The sequence below is a fragment of the Strongylocentrotus purpuratus genome, unplaced genomic scaffold (assembly GCF_000002235.5).
Source record: "Strongylocentrotus purpuratus isolate Spur 01 unplaced genomic scaffold, Spur_5.0 spur5_scaffold_11, whole genome shotgun sequence".
NCBI lineage: Eukaryota > Metazoa > Echinodermata > Echinoidea > Camarodonta > Strongylocentrotidae > Strongylocentrotus > Strongylocentrotus purpuratus.
Window position 1 is genome coordinate 24,353,862 of NW_022145596.1, and position 17,471 is coordinate 24,371,332.

The 17,471-nt window shown below is 38.2% G+C and overlaps 1 protein-coding gene across 1 annotated transcript in view; it reads left to right on the forward strand.

The window, feature by feature from the left end:
* Positions 1 to 7,609: 7,609 nt before the first annotated feature.
* LOC579093 overlaps positions 7,610 to 17,471 on the forward strand; it is a 54,230-nt gene continuing 44,368 nt past the window's right edge. The window contains exons 1-6 of the mRNA XM_030980938.1: positions 7,610 to 7,745; positions 12,167 to 12,212; positions 13,281 to 13,329; positions 14,242 to 14,448; positions 14,984 to 15,044; positions 16,405 to 16,565. Coding sequence (XP_030836798.1) covers positions 12,196 to 12,212; positions 13,281 to 13,329; positions 14,242 to 14,448; positions 14,984 to 15,044; positions 16,405 to 16,565 — 495 coding nt within the window. The 5' untranslated portion in view covers positions 7,610 to 7,745; positions 12,167 to 12,195. The remainder of the gene's footprint in view (positions 7,746 to 12,166; positions 12,213 to 13,280; positions 13,330 to 14,241; positions 14,449 to 14,983; positions 15,045 to 16,404; positions 16,566 to 17,471) is intronic.

Below are 17,471 nucleotides of genomic sequence, written 5' to 3' on the forward strand. Positions count from 1 at the left end.
GCCTCCCGCTACATGTGCCCGATATAGGGGAAATGTAGTGAGGCATACAACTAGTGTTGTATATTGAATTTCCGTCATGTCATGGATATAATAAAGCTTCCTAAGATACAATTGAGTTTCACAAATATCAATTTATCTTCTTTTCATGGATTTTCTTTGGATTCTACGTGTTTACGTTGTCTAACAATCACCTCCCTGTAGATGTGCCCGCCTCCCGCTACATGTGCCCGAGATAGGGGAAATGTATTGAGGCATACAACCAGTGTTGTATATTGAATTTCCAACATGTCATGAATATAATAAAGCTCCTAAGATACAAATGAGTTTCATAAATATCAATTTATCTTATTTTCATGGATTTTCTTTGGATTCTACGTGTTTACGTTGTCTAACAATCACCTCCCTGTAGATGTGCCCGCCTCCCGCTACATGTGCCCGAGATAGGGGATATGTAGTAAGGCATACAACTTAGTGTTGTATATTGAATTTCCGACATGTAATGAATATAATAAAGCTTCCTAAGATACAAATGAGTTTCATAAATATCAATTTATCTTCTTTTCATGGATTTTCTTTGGATTCTACGTGTTTTACGTTGTCAAACAACCACCTCCCTGTAGATGTGCCCGCCTCCCGCTACATGTGCCCGAGATAATGGTGTAGCCAGACATTATAATATATATTATATCTATGCATATCTTTCTTGCTCCCTCGACGTGGCGACTCCACCAAACATACCCCCTCTTTCTTACTCACCCCCTTTCTCTCAGGCTCTTACCCCCCCCCCTCTCTCTCTCTCTCTCTCTTTCATCCCCTGTTTATTTTTTGTTTTCCTTTTCTCTTTTTTCTTCTTCTTTTTCTTTTTTTTCCTTTCTTTCCTATCCTTCCTCTTTTTCTCTTTCTTCCTCCTTTTCCGGACAATATCCTGACAGGCGGGGGTGTCGCACCCCACACCCCATTTGGGGACGCCCCTGGTTTTAGGGAGTTAGATTATATACAATATTCAAACTTTTCGTAAATATACAATATTGCACGATTTTTTTTCCTCCTCATAATAATGTAAGGAAGTAATATTTTCAAGATTTTAAGTCAAATAAGATACGATTTTGCGATCGTAAGGCATTAAGCAAACGGTAGTGTCCCCTATATTGTGTCTTTTTAAAAGTAGGCCTTTATTTTCTTTTAGCTTTGATAATTATATAAAAACATCCCCATAATTTAGCTAATATATTTCCCCCGCTCCAGTGGTGACAAAAAAGGGAAACATAACACACACGTAATCCTATCGTAATTTGTCCCCCTTGTGTGAAATACCCCCCCCCCCCTTAACTGATTGGCTAATCTTTGGTGACAAGACGATATATTTTACAAGGAAACCACCTCGACCGAAAAAAAAGACAGATTTAGAACGTGACAGTAAGACAATATGCTTTATGATTACCAACCTCTCCTACGAGATGACCCCGACAATAAGACACTATTTCAAACTCGTGGGAGACAGTGAGCATATAGGATGACAATATATAATGCTTTTTCACAAAAACAAAACAAAAAACACAACAATATATTCCTGTTCTCAATGTGTATGATGAATTGACAGGTGATATGTATATTATGATGTGTTTGTTCTATAATTATCTATCTTGTTTCATGACAACTTACATCAGCCTTAATTTTCGTTCTATGTGTTCCCTTTGTTGTATTTTCTTTCTTTTTATTATGGTTTGGTTATTGAAATTAATTGATTATCGATATTTCGTGTGTGAACCTTTAAGCATGTATATATCGACTCGAATAACTATTACATTTATTTTCTGTGTTTGCTTTGAATTTACCATGTCTCGAATGAATTAATCAATGATTATTTTTTATTGAACCTGCATTCAAATTTATGTTTACATTCCGTATTTTTCATGTGTTTGTTCTGTGTTTATCATTATATCAGACCCCCTTGTTGCTACGAGGGCTAGATATATAGATAAATAAAAAAGAAGACAAATTTCTCACGGCATTTTTTTACTTTAATTGTGTTGCACTAAAAAGACCTTATCAGACCTCCCTACCCATCACCATCACCCTCACCCCAACAAAAAAGACAATAAATGTTTGATTCATATTTGGATTGCATTATCTCTTTCTACGATACATGACGCGAAAACCGTCAAGGTCCGAAAGTGTTCAAGCCCCCTATCCCCCAAAGTCTCAAACAAATCACAATTCCGAAGTGCCCCCCACCTCTCACCCCTCTCCGGACAGCAGGCGCGGATCCAGGATTTCTTAGGGGGGGGGGCCCAAATTTGAAATTATGCGAGCCAAATATTGGTACGTAATGGTGACCAACAGTCACGTAATGCGGAGGGGGGGGGGGCGAGTTTCCCCCTCCCAAGCTTTAACGTTTCATTATATTATTAGAGAAAGAAGACGATTCGTTGTACCGTTCTCGGAAATAATTCTCGTCTGAATTTAGTTGTTCCCCTCCCGCGCGAAGCGCCGAAAATTTTACGATTTATTAAATTATTAGAGGAAGAAGACGAGTCGTTGTAGAGTTCTCGACTCTTAATCCTCGTCTGAATACAGGTTCCCCCACCCGCGCGAAGCGCGGAAGCTTTTACGATTCATTAAATTATTAGATAAAGAAGACGATTCGTTGTACTGTTCTCGACTCTTAATCCTTGTCTAAATTCGGCCCCCCCTCCCCTCCCCCTCCTCCCGCGCGAAGCGCGGAAGCTTTTACGTTTCATTAAATCATTAGAGAAAGAAAACGATTCGTTGTACAGCTCTCGACTCTTAATCCTTGTCTGAATTCAGATAAACACATCTCGATACCTTGTCCGACCCCGCAAGCTCAGGGGATTAAGGCAATAAATTACGGTCAGATAAGCATTCAGGGACCCGCCTTAGGGTCCCTGGTGGGGTCGAGGCGGCGAAGCCGGCCCCGGAAGCTCAGGGGTTTTACCTAATTATTTTGCGACACTGGCAGGTCACTATTTGGCGTGGGGTACAGGTCCAAAAATCAGGGGTTTTAGGCATTAAATTACCGTCAGATGATCATCTAAGGGCCCGCCGTAGGGCCCTAGATGAAATCCAGGGGGCAAGGGGGAAGCTTAAGGGTTTTAGGCATTTAATCACGGTCAGATGAGCATATTTTGATGCCTCATTATTTTGTTAACACTGGCAGTTAACTATTCTCATTTTCTTGCTCTCATTCTATTTTATTTCTCTTTAATATACTTTTTCAAGAAAAGTGGGGGGAGGGGGGGCTCGAGGCTCTCGATCCCCGCCGTACCTCGTGCCCTGACATGTAGAAATCTCAAGAATCATATTTTTTTGCCTGGCTGTAAATTTAGAAATTTGTCATTTTCCAACAAACACATACAAACGTATAATTTACTAAAAAGTGAGGAAAAATTTCGGAAATTATATCATTTCAGCATTATTTGTAATCCACCGTTGTGGAATTAGAAATAAACCACGTTTGAATTTGACTTCTCCCAAGCCCCCCCCCCCCCCATCAGTACGCCAGTATCTCCTCTTTTCCTTTTTTTTCTTTCCCTTTCCTTCCTTCTCTCGTATTTGGTTTGATTGGGGGGGGGGGGGTGTTAACAGCCTGGGAGGCAAGGCCCTTTCGGCCCCCCGATCTCCTTCTTCCTCCTTTTCTTTTATTCTTCCTCTTATTTCTTTCCCTTTTTCTCCTTTTTCCTTTCCCTTCTTTTCCTTTCTTCTCTTTTCCTTTCTTCTCTTTTTTTTTTTGCTTTTTTTTTTGCCGGGGGGGGGGGGGGGGGGCAAGGCACGCTCGGCCCCCCCCCCCCCCCCCTGGATCCGCGCCTGCCGGACAGTAAGTAGACTCGTGTTCCGGCCCAACCCCGCGTGTCTTTCTTGCTCCCTCGACGAGACAACTCCACCCAACAACCCCCTCTCTCGTTTACTCCCACCCCTCCTCTATCAGGCTCTTACCTCCACTTGTTTCCTTTTTCTCTTTTTGTTTTCTTCTTCATTTTTCCTTTTTTTTCTTTTCTTTCTTTTCCTTTCTTTCCTCTCCTCCCTCTATTTCTCTCTCCTTTCTTTTCCCTTTTTTTCCTTTCTTTTCCTTTCTTTCCTTTCTTTTCCTTTTCCTATTTTATTTTCTTTTCTTTCCCTCTTTTTCTTCCCCTCCCCCTTATCTCTTTTTTCCCGACGGCAGCGCAATTTTACCGACAATATCCTGACAGGTGGGGGGGGGGGGGGGTTCGCACCCCCACACTCCCCTCTTTGGAGACGCCCCTGCTCGTATGCACTGTTTCGTTCTTGAAACACTGTTATATTATATTTACACAAACAAATTACCTTACAGAAAACATTAACATACCCAAAGAAAGTAGTCCGTCAAATGAATCATTATCAAACAAATAAATTACTCAAAAGTATACTGAGTAATAATCAACAATCATATTAAAGGATACTGATTTTAAATACAGGCATCTACACTGTTAAACAAAGTTAAAAGGTAAGTGTTACCAAGCGCGGATCAAGGGAGGGCCGAGCCCCCCAGCCAAAAAAAAAAAAAAAGGAGAGAGCGAGAAGGAAAAGAAGGGAAAGGGAAAGAGAGAAAGGGAAAAAAGAAGAGGAAGAAGAAAAGAAAAGAGGGAAGAAGGAGATCGGGGGGGGGGGACTTGCCTTCCAGGCTGTTGCCCCCCCCCCCCAATCAAAAAATAAAAGAGAAGGAAGGAAAGGGAAAGAAAAAAGGAAAAGAGGAGATAAAGGAAAGGAAAAAAGAGGAAGAAGAAAAGAAAAAAAGGGGGATATCACTTGCAATTTTTCCCGCCACCAAGTTGTGGATAGGGGAGGAAGGCCCTTGCCCCCCCCCCCAACCCCCCCCCCCCCCCGTCCCTGCTAAAAAAAAGAGAAAAGGAATGAAAAGGAAAAGAGGAGAGCTAAAAGGGAACAAAAAAGAGGAAGAAGAAAGGGAGAAAAGAAGGGGGAGATCAGTTGCGGTTAATCCCGCCAACAATGTGTGGAGCGGGTGGGGGTCAAAATGACCTTGCCCCCACCCCCAGCAAATCTAAAAGAGAGAGGGAAGGAAGGGAAGGGAAAGGGAAAGAGGAGAGAAAGAAAAAGAAGAAAAAAAAGAGAATGAAGAAAGGTGAGGGATATCAGTTGCAATTCCAACAAGGTGTAGATCGGGGGGGGGGGGGCTTTGGGGAAATAAAATTCAAACGTGGTTTATTTCTAATTCCATAACGGTTGTTTACAAATAATGGTGAAATGACATTTACATTCATGTCGGAAATTCAATTTACAACAGTAGTTGTATGCCTATTTTCTACACTCCCCCTATATCGGGCACATGTAGCGGGAGGCGGGCACATCTACAGGGAGGTGGTTATTTGACAACGTAAAACACGTAGAATCCAAAGAAAATCCATGAAAAGAAGATAAATTGATATTTGTGAAACTCAATTGTATCTTAGGAAGCTTTATTATATCCATGACACGACGGAAATTAAATATACAACACTAGTTGTATGCCTCACTACATTTCCCCTATATCGGGCACATGTAGCGGGAGGCGGGCACATCTACAGGGAGGTGCATGTTTTGATAACTTAAAACACGTAAAATCCAACGAAAATCAATGAAAATAAGATAAATTGATATTTATGAAACTCATTTGTATCTTAGGAAGCTTTATTATATTCATGACATGTCGGAAATTCAATATACAACACTAAGTTGTATGCCTTACTACATAATCCCCTATCTCGGGCACATGTAGCGGGATCGAGGCGGGCACATCTACAGGGAGGTGATTGTTAGACAACGTAAAACACGTAGAATCCAAAGAAAATCCATGAAAAGAAGATAAATTGATATTTATGAAACTCATTTGTATCTTAGGAGCTTTATTATATTCATGACATGTCGGAAATTCAATATACAACACTGGTTGTATGCCTTACTACATATCCCCTATCTCGGGCACATGTAGCGGGAGGCGGGCACATCTACAGGGAGGTGATTGTTAGACAACGTAAAACACGTAGAATCCAAAGAAAATCCATGAAAAGAAGATAAATTGATATTTATGAAACTCATTTGTATCTTAGGAGCTTTATTATATTCATGACATGTCGGAAATTCAATATACAACACTGGTTGTATGCCTTACTACATATCCCCTATCTCGGGCACATGTAGCGGGAGGCGGGCACATCTACAGGGAGGTGATTGTTAGACAACGTAAAACACGTAGAATCCAAAGAAATTCCATGAAAAGAAGATAAATTGATATTTATAAAACTCATTTGTATCTTAGGAGCTTTATTATATTCATGACATGTCGGAAATTCAATATACAACACTGGTTGTATGCCTCAATACATTTCCCCTATCTCGGGCACATGTAGCGGGAGGCGGGCACATCTACAGGGAGGTGGTTGTTTGACAACGTAAAACACGTAGAATCCAAAGAAAATCCATGAAAAGAAGATAAATTGATATTTATGAAACTCATTTGTATCTTAGGAGCTTTATTATATTCATGACATGTCGGAAATTCAATATACAACACTGGTTGTATGCCTTACTACATATCCCCTATCTCGGGCACATGTAGCGGGAGGCGGGCACATCTACAGGGAGGTGATTGTTAGACAACGTAAAACACGTAGAATCCAAAGAAATTCCATGAAAAGAAGATAAATTGATATTTATAAAACTCATTTGTATCTTAGGAGCTTTATTATATTCATGACATGTCGGAAATTCAATATACAACACTGGTTGTATGCCTCAATACATTTCCCCTATCTCGGGCACATGTAGCGGGAGGCGGGCACATCTACAGGGAGGTGGTTGTTTGACAACGTAAAACACGTAGAATCCAAAGAAAATCCATGAAAAGAAGATAAATTGATATTTATGAAACTCATTTGTATCTTAGGAAGCTTTATTATATTCATGACATGTCGGAAATTCAATATACAACACTAAGTTGTAGCCTATGCCTTACTACATATCCCCTATCTCGGGCACAATGTAGCGGGAGGCGGGCACATCTACAGGGAGGTGGTTGTTTGACAACGTTAAACACGTATACCTCAAAGAAAATCAATGCAAAGATGTTGAATTGATAGTTGTAAACTCATAAGGGAGCTTTAATGTTACATCCCTTAACTCTCGGATATTTAATATAGAATACTATTTTATTACACAACTCGATCCCTATCTCGATCGGGCACATGTAGAGGTAGGCGAGCACATCTACAGGGAGGTGGTTTAGCCGACGACCGAGTTGGTCACGTGTTTTATGGAGTTAAAAAACGACCAAAAGAATCGCCATTTTTGTATAAACTGTATCAAAAATGTATCAAAATCCACACTAAATAAATTTACTTAACACTCAAACACTTCTACCTCATAATCACGGACAATACAACTGTATAATGGTAAGATTTTGCCCTGATTTGGCTGAACCACTGCGTTGCACGTATTACCTTCATTGTACAGTCATGACCCCAATTCTGCACGTACGTACGTACGATCGTACGCGCGCAGTCAAGAACATCAATATTCATGAATTGACACGACGTCACTGATATGCATATTCATTGCCCTCCTTGTAGTTGTGCCCGATTAGAGGCTACCATAGAATATAAGCAGCAAACGCTAAGAAAAGAGAAAAGCCAAAATGCTTTTACTTTTGCGATTAGACGGTTACTTGGCAGAGTATTGTCATACCAAGTCTAATATGAAGTTAGAAAAGCGAGGTAAGCAGTCTAAGAAACGTAGCAATGTTCTGTTTTTGTTTTTAGTCGGTCTTTGAGTATGATGACGGGATTCGGTAGAACCCCACTCGTTCATTTTTGTGTATGGTAACCTCATTTTTCTGGTGAAACAGTTAGTGGGAGATCAAACTTGCAGCTGCTACTGTAAAATCTCAGGTAGTAGAAGGCTGTGAAAGATTTCCTTATGCGACAGCCACCTAGATCTATATGTTATCCTTTTCAGAAGTGTATAAGTCCAGTTGCAGATTGAAGTAAAGGGGGGGGGGGGGGGAGAGAAAGGTTGTGCTCAGGAGCACACACTGCACTGACTAAGGCAAAGTCCAGGGTGTTTTTTTCTTCAATTATTAACTAGGCCTAGAATAAACAGATTACAGTTTTTTTTACATATTATAATAGAGACTTTTTAAAGTGTATCGGTAGCAGAAAATTTCTTTGTTTGATTTATACTCATGTACAGAACACCGGTGTTATTAAAGATCTTGTCATTTTTTTAGGGTGGGGCAAGAAGGAAGGGGGATGCTTGTCAATTAAGTTGTTGACGATATTTACCTTTTTTGGCAATGCCACACTCGCGCTCGCTAGGCCTAGGGTATGTGGCATTCTATCATATGACGATGTTAGTAGTAGGCCTTTATTGAAAAACATTGGGTAAAGTAACAGTAGCAGTAGTACTAAAAATGATGACAATAATATGAATATTATAATATATCAATGATTACGATACTAATATTTTGTAATAACATTAATTATTTAGAGGCGCTAACAATAGATAAACAAAGAGATTCTACATTTTTCTTAAATGATTACCTCATTGTTGAGTTTTATGTTCTTTAAAAATATGTATGCCCAATTTATCAAGGACACAAGGCATTTCCAGTTAACATTTAAACGATGATGATGATGATTGATGATGAGTCGAAATTTAGACAACAATAATAATGATGATCATGATGATAATAATAATAAAAATAACATGATGATGATGATGATGATGATGATGATGATGATGATGATAATAATTATAACAGTGATGATAGTTGATTAGAATAATAATAATATTGATAAGAACGATAATGATGACAATGATAAAAAATAATGATTATAATAAGGATTATGATAATGATAATAGTATAGTATTCATGACTGCTTTGAGAGAAATAGTTGTTTTTATACGCTCAAGGGAAGGTTAGAATTGTGCTATTACCCGAGGCGTGCCGAGGGTAATAGCCCAATTGTAACCTTCCCGAGAGTGTATAAAAACAACTATTTCTCGAATATTAAAGCAGTCATTAATACTTTTATATGCCGAAAAAAAATAGACTAAAAAATAAAAAATAAAAAATAAAAAAACTTTTGTCGAAGATGGGATTCGATCTCTTGCGTACAAAAGGTGTTTTATATAAAGTCAGCGCCTTAAACCTCTCGGCCAGCGCGCTCTGTCACCATATATAGCAGTTTTCTCTAATATATACATTAAAATGAATTGAAAACGGCTTCGCATGGTGGATGCTTCGCCGCTGCTCCATTAAACGGGCCCTTCTTTTACTTTTGCAATGCATATTGGCACGAACTTAGATCAAGATCTATCGGCAGATGTTGTTTTTTTTGTTTTTGGAAGTTTATTTTCGTCTTCATGTCAACAATGCAAGATAAAATTGTCGGTAAGATCGATCGAGATTCAATTGTATTGAAATTACCGACCAATTCTTCGCACACGTAGGCTATCCTCGATCGCTCAGACCATTTTTTAACATGTAAACCTATGGGGTAACCATGGAGACTGACCTATTTTCCCAATAACCATGGTTATTGGGATTTTGAACTGTTTTTTAACCATGGTTACCGGGAATTTTCTGGAACAGTTAAAGTTAATGAATGCAATTTCGACCAATCAGATTCCTGGATTACTTAAGTGAGGTATATAATAATTATTATGATAATGATAATAATAATCATAATAATGATAAAAATGAATTTTTGATGATAGTAACAATGATAATTACAATAATCATAATAATAAGGTTAAAGAGATGAGGGCCCGAGTCATCACGATTTCCCTGTAATTCAAGGGTCCCGTGGGGGGGGGGGGGGTTGGGGAGGGGGACAGTGCCCCCCTCCTTTTCAAGTAGACAAAAACTGCCCCTTTTTATTTGTAATGGGTGCCAGTTTCACATTCTTATAAGTGCCCCTTGCCACCTCTGATACATGCCTCCTTCACTTATGATACATTGTAAGTGCCCCTATTCAAATCTTATACCTTTGACTTTGACAAGTGCTGCCTTTCCTTTGTAATAAGTGCCACTTCCCCTTCTGATAAGTGCCCCTTATCATCTATGATGAGTGCCCTTTTCACCTCTGATGAGTGTCCCCTTTTATTTTGGCATGTGCCCCCTTTTTTTTTACTGATAAATAACCCTTTTCATTTATAATAAGAATCCTCCTTCTCATAAATGCCCCATTTCACATCTCTGATAAATGCCCCTATTAAAATCTAACAGGTGCCCCTTTTCCTTGGTCAAGTGACAATTTTCCCTTGAATACAGTACCCCTTTTCTATTCTCATATAATAAGTGCCACTTCCCCTTCTGATAAGTGCCCCTCTTCACCTTTGATAATTGCCCTTTTTACTTGGACACAATCTCTTTTTCTTTTCTATTAAATAAGTGTCCTTTTCTCTTTTCCCTTTTCCGTAACTATTACCTCTAAGCTCTAACTAAAGTGACAGAGAGAAAATATATATTAAATTTCCTTCCCAAAGCTCGCTCTCTACGCTCGCTTGCATTTATAGTTGATGTAATTATGTACTTCATTAAAGATCTTTGAAGTGTGTCATGATGAGATTGTGCTTACAACCCAGAATCAGGATATTTTTCCTTCTCTTTATAAGATCTAATTGGTCACAATGCAACCTCACAAATCTTGACATTCACCTGCTTGCAAAGGATTATTCAGACCATGACACCCAACTGCAAAGTATGATGTTTAAGCAGTATCTTGGACCAGGGAGATAGAGAAATTATATGAGGCCTGTAACCGATCATTGGATCGAGGGCGATCTTGAGCCGATCAGGGGTGATCGGATAATAATTTCTGATCGCCGATCAATAAAAATGATCGGAAACAAAATCGGCAGATTTTTTTTTTTTTTAATTTTTTTTTAATGCCAAAATTTTTCAAGTTCTTGGCTATCAAATGCCTTAAAAAAAAAATCATAGCTGGGAGAGAAGAGGCAAAACATGCGGGCCGCCATCTTGGATTATAATTATTAATTTCAAAGTCGTGAAAATGCACTAAATATCAACAAACATGGTCTACAACAACTCCAAATGACAAAATAATAAATAATCCCAGCCATGATTTTTTTTGAGCATGTGATAGCCAAAAACTTGAAAATGTTCGTCATTAAAAAAAAAAAATTCTGCCGATATTTTTTGCCGATACCGATCACAGGTGCGGGGGTGTTGCTCCAATCTTCCGATCCGATCAAAGCCCCAACTAACAGGATTAAATTATATATATAATATTGAAATCATCCCTGATAATGACAATTTATATAATTCCACAGGGGGGGGGGGGGGGGCATGTGCACCCCCAAAATTTCCAGATCGGTTGAACTCTTTTAGACACCTCCCCAGGACGTCGATCGATTACATGTATGTGCCCCCCCAAACATCAAACTCTGGCTACGGGCCTGCTTATTTCCTTTCTGATTAATTTGGTTTAGTAGATTAAAGGTAATACAAAGTTTTGGTATGGGGTCATGAATTTGGTTCTAATGAACATATTGGAAGCATATTTGATCCTACAATATTCAGTGATCGTTTTTACGGTTAAAATGAAGTCTAAACTTATAAAATTGTAAATTATAAACTATTTATGTTGTACAGCTCCCTCTCAAGGTCAAGATATTAATTAAGCTATAAAACAATGTTTCTTGACAAAAATCTACAGATTAGCTATTCCCATTTGTCAAGTAGATATCACAACTACAAATTCTGAGATTTTTAGGGTCGTAGCTACCATTGTACGGCCGTAGTCACTATTTGAAATTTTTCAAAATTTACCGGGGGCACCGGTAAATTTTTACATTCAATTTTTCTCGAAAGCAGAAGTGTTTTAGGGGCTAAATTTTCTAGTGCTTATAATACATCCACATGGGCATCCAAATATATCAAAATTGTAAAGAATCACTGTCCACCCAATTTTCAATATTCCCAAAACTTTGTATTACCTTTATTAAAGCCTCTTCACATGTTTGTTGTTCACTATATACCGGTAACTCTAAATGAATGCCTTATTGTGCCTAGGTACGGCATGCTTCTAATTGTAAATGTCAAGTCTGGTTTCCTGGCACTATGTTTCATCAGGTAGAATTTATGATTTACTTTTCTTCTCATTGATAGGCATCGGCTAACTGAGAGAGAAGACAACCATGGATTGGGAAGGAATGTGAGTATATATGATTATATGTAAAACTATGATAAAAATCTACCAATATATCACAAGCTTGAATATATACATGTATGTGCATGTTTTCTGTAGTGAAATGAGCAAATATACATAAAACAACATAATTGCGAAATATCATTTATATGCCATTTCTTTAACAAGTAATTACGTTTGGTTTGTGTGAACCCGTTGCCTACTGAAACCAGATGGTTTCACCATTATTCAGATTGAATGAGCAAGTATTTGATTATTGTTTGAATCTTTGAATGTGCGTAACAACTATGTGGATAGTCCCTAAAAGGACTGTTTGTATTCGTTTGTGCTGCAAGGACTGAGAAGACCAAACGTTCCGTCCGTCGTCAGGAGTGAAGTGAAGGAAGCCTGTGGTTGTTTTTTGTAATGACAGGACGTTAATTCATTAAGAATATTTATGCTGTTAACTTCTTATGAATTTGTATGATAAAATTGTGGTTTGTGCTATTCACAATTTAATTTTAATACAGTGGAAGTCATGGGTAAAAAAAGCAAGAGAATGGACTTAGATGAAGTCGGGCTTGATGCCGGCTAAATGCGGGAACTATGTGTCGAGGGCGGTGCTGTTGTCTCAAAGCTGTGAACATCAAGGGCGTGCTTGTAATAGTTGGGGAGATAAGCAGAGTGGGAGATGAGTTGGCAGACACTGATGATGTAGGATAGGGGGTGAGGGGAGGAAGCCAGATTTTGATGATATGTAGGTCTGGGTTCCGATGTACGGTACTGTGTTGTGTCGATAGATTTTGATTGCCTCTCTAATCCTGCATGTGTTCTAGTGAATGCTGGCTATGATGAGGTGGCTGTTTTGCCCAGATGATGCGGAGGTTGTATTGTTGTGCATGTTTGACTAAAGCTGATGTGTTCCTTTTGCTGAGCCTGTAGACTGTAGATGGCATTGTGTTCTCTCAGGCGGGTGTCTATAAAGCTTCTGCTGCTTTCATCTACATACTGTACATAGCAAATTGCATAGAAATTTGGTAGTATGTCTCAAGTGAACTGTCTTATCCTGTATTGTATTTCTTTGTTTTAATACAGGGATGGTATAGTCCAACAGTTGAGACATCAGCATTCTCCTTATTTAAAGGTAAGAAAGACAGAGAAATGACAGAGCGAGTGAAGGAATCAGGAGAGTGTGAAAGATAGAGAGAGATAGAAAGATAGAAAGATAAAGGGGTTAAGGAAGAGAAGAACAGAAGATAGGAGTTAGAGAGAGAGTAAGAGAGAAAGAGAGTGTGAGAGATAGAGAGAGAGAGATAGAAAGATAAAGGGGTGAAGGAAGAGAAGAAAAGAAGAGAGGAGTGAGAGAGAGAGAGAAAGAGAGGGAGGGAGAAAAAAAGAGAGAGTGAGAGAGTGAGAGAGAACAAACAAAAGAAGGGGGAGAGGGTTGGTGGAGGGTAGAGGAGAGTGGAAAAAAGAAAATGGTAAAAAGAAAAATGGGGAAAATATCATGATTGAGAATGAGATCTGAGAGAGAGAGAGAGAGAGGGAGAGAGAGGAAGGGGGGGGGGCGTGGGCATGGAAAGGAATAGAAACATAAAGAGAGAAGGGGGTGCAAGAAAACAGAGTATGAGAGAGAGTGAAAGAAAGAAAAAAAAAGGGGGAGGGGCAAGGGGGAGGGAAGCAGGAGAGGGGGAAGGGGATTGAAAAGAAACAAGAAAATTAAAGTCAATGAGCATTTGTTACACTAGAGTATTGATGGGTGAAGAATATGAATTCTATTTTATTAACTAGATCAAGACCAGAATTATATTTGATATATATTTAACATAGGAGATATATCAAATTTTCTTGAAATTTTGTAAGTTTGGCATGACATCCTTATTGCTTTAGTAACAACACTATAGTGCTACTTTTAGAAAATCTTTGTAATCATTTAGCAGGTCTATAAGGGAGAATAGTTCAACTTGTCTAAGACTCTAACCTCAACTCTTACAACTTTTCAAGCATATTCTCTGCGGTAATAGTGAACCTCTCCTTGATTCTCATACCATGAAAGGATTGCATTCTGAAGTTCTTGGAAAAACAGCAAAGATTTGCTACTGAACTCCTTAGGGAGGGAGACTACCTCACTGCTGCTGGACACTTGGCCAAAGCGATCCAGCTGTTCAATGTTCTGGACCGAGATGGGCATCTGAATGATACATGTGATCGGACCAATCAGAATCTTCTCTATTATTTGCATGCGGAAGCTTGTATACGGCAGGTAAGTACATTTTTTTATTTGCATTTGTCATTTGTGAGAGGAATCGATGTGATGTCTTGTGTCATTTTCAAATGAGGGGAAGGAGAAAATTATCAGACTTGAAGGAATATTTAGAAACGTTTCAGTGTCACAGTCAAAACAACCAAGAGCATTAGAAATGCAGAAAAGCAAGAAGAGAAAGCTTTGTCATTTTGATAAACACTGGTATGCATGTATGATAAGTAATTTTTAAAGACTTCTTTTGCAAGGGATTTTGGTCCCCTCTTGAGAAGAATATGTAAAAAGAACAAACAAAAGCAAGCTCAAACAATAAAAAGCTAAATAAAGAAGAATAATACACGGTTGAAAAGAAACAAAAAACAACTTTCAGCAATTGATATTAAAGGATGTACATAAATATTTCTCTTTCTTTTTAATATAAATGTAGCCTGAAATAGAATAAAGTAGGAACAGTCGATTTGTTCAAGAATTCTTTTTTTCCAGGGTCATTATTTTTCTTTGTCTTTTTCTCTTTTGTCCACTTGTTTGTTTGCAGTCAGATCAGTATCCGAATGGATTGCCATTTCTTGAGAGAGCTCTTCAAAGTCTACAGAGAGGTAAAGATTTGTTGTCCGTTAAATTCTAGAAAGCCAAGACACTTAATGCCAAACTCACCAACATGTGTAGATTTAGTCCACCGATCTATGCAGTGCCAAACTGCAACCTTCTCATCCTATACAAATAAAAAAAAATCTGTAATTAAATTGAAAATACAGAAACATGTATCAATTACATTTCTTTTTCATTATTTTATTTCATGACCAAATTAATTTGGTTTATAACGTTTCTTTCATAATAAAGGTAAATCATACAGAACTTAAAGGGTCAGTGCTTAGCCTTCCATGACTCAATTTGCTGACAAGGAAATAAAGTTGTTGAATTTGTAGATTTGCCATCTGATGCCCACATTTCCCCCCTAATAACCCCCCCCCCCCCCCCCCCCCGGAATCAAGAATAAACTAAATTTGCAAATAAATGTGCCCCTTATTTTCTAAAGTTATTTGACTGAAAAGACTTTTGTTTATATTGTTTTCTATCTATATTCATTGACCCACACCAACGCTCAAAATACATGGGGGCGGTGGGCGATTCGCCCCCGTGAGCTCCATAATCGCCCCCGTCAGGTTGCTCACGGGGGCGATTGCAAAATTAAAAATCGCCCACGTGGAATTATAAAATAAAGATTATCTTTTCTGATATAACTTTAACACAATATTGAGTATCAATTTTCAAACCTTAAACCAATGAAATGGAACTTAGATGGCGCTATCTCTCCCATCTCTATGAGTATTACTGATACCAAAAAACGAAAGCTCGCACTATATTGTGCGGCCGTCAGCGGTGGCTATACTGCGCCGGTAGTACAGGTTTGCACGCTGACGCCCAATATCTGCTGGAGCTGGAGACGATCACGCAAAGACTGAAATATGCAGAAGTTTTTCGTTGTGAAAAGTGTGAATCCTCTAAAATCTGGGGATTCTAAAAAGACAGCAAATTATGTACCTCGACCAGTAAATCAATATCGAGAAGAAGAACAAGACCAAAGATGTTGCAGGGGCGGATCTAGGCGGTTTAGGGGGTTTAACCCTCCTTAATTTGAGCCCTGACCCACACACAAACAATTGACTAATGTTTCTATGTAAAGCCTGAAGGTTGATCATTTTGATGCATTGCAAGAAGATTTATGCACATTTTACACATTTAAAAAAATGTTATAGTATTGATAATGGTTAAACCAGCATTTATCAAATTTGTTTTATTAGGAAATAAATTTTTGATCCATTTGTTTGTGATTCTCTCTTCGTTCTCAAAGGTACATTCAAATCATATTTTAATTTAATGATATCACAGTTTTTACGTCTCTCGCTGAAAATTACATTCTATTCATGATTATTTATTATTTCTCTTTTTTAAAAGTTTCTGGTGCCCTTATTGATGATAAGAAAACCCTCAGACTTGTTGCCAATTTGAAGAAAGAATTGATGGAATACACGAACTCAGACGGTTTGGCAAACGTTTCACTGGACAAAATCAGGGAATACAATGCAGTGCTGCTCACTTTTGACTATGATAAAATGGTAATATATGAACATGTATTTCTATTTTTATTTTACTGCATCCTTATGGATATTAATGTACTTTATAAGCATTCACTTCTTTTTGTTGTCGTCATTCATTTTCTTTTTTTTCTTCCTCGTATTATATCATTACCATTACTTCAAGATTATCATTACTAATACTATCAATACTATTAGTACTATTATATTATTAGTATATTATTCTTATGACAAAAAAATTATCATATTCTGAGGTGTTAAATTTCTGTCAATAGGTGCTTGAACTCCGAAACAAAATCAATGTAGAAAAAGTTATTAAATATGCACCTGATATTTCCATTGGATGGTTAAAGCTAAAGACCAGTTATGGTCATGCGATTGCATTGTGAAAGAAACGTTGTGGAATGGATCAGAAAAGGTTGATCATCTAGCATATAAGTATTGGTGTGTACTGCAAGGTTCTGGAATCATCAAAATGATAAGGAATTTGGCCTAGTCTTCGTAAAGTTACATGCACTGTACGCAGAAAGATGTATATGAGACTATACGCACACGTGCCCGACACGTGCGTTTATCTCTCACAGACCAATAGATAAACTAATTTACCAAATATATCAATTAGTAGGCGGTTTCCCGGCAAAATTGTAATCATCATGTATTAGTCTAAACATATTCTTTCACATGGTTGGTAATAAGAGCTTCCATTTCATTTTTTGAAATTGGGGCGTTTCCAATACTGGTCTTTACCTTTACCAAGTAAAAAATGGTGCAGAAACCATTGTTCATAATAATGGTAGATTGTTGCCTATTTGAAGAATAAATAATAATCCTTGGGGGTATTGTAAGAGACATCTGTTGAGAGCCAGAATGGTGTTCGCTCTTTGTTAGAGAATATGAGTCGGCGCAGTGCTGGCTCCAGGTGTTAAT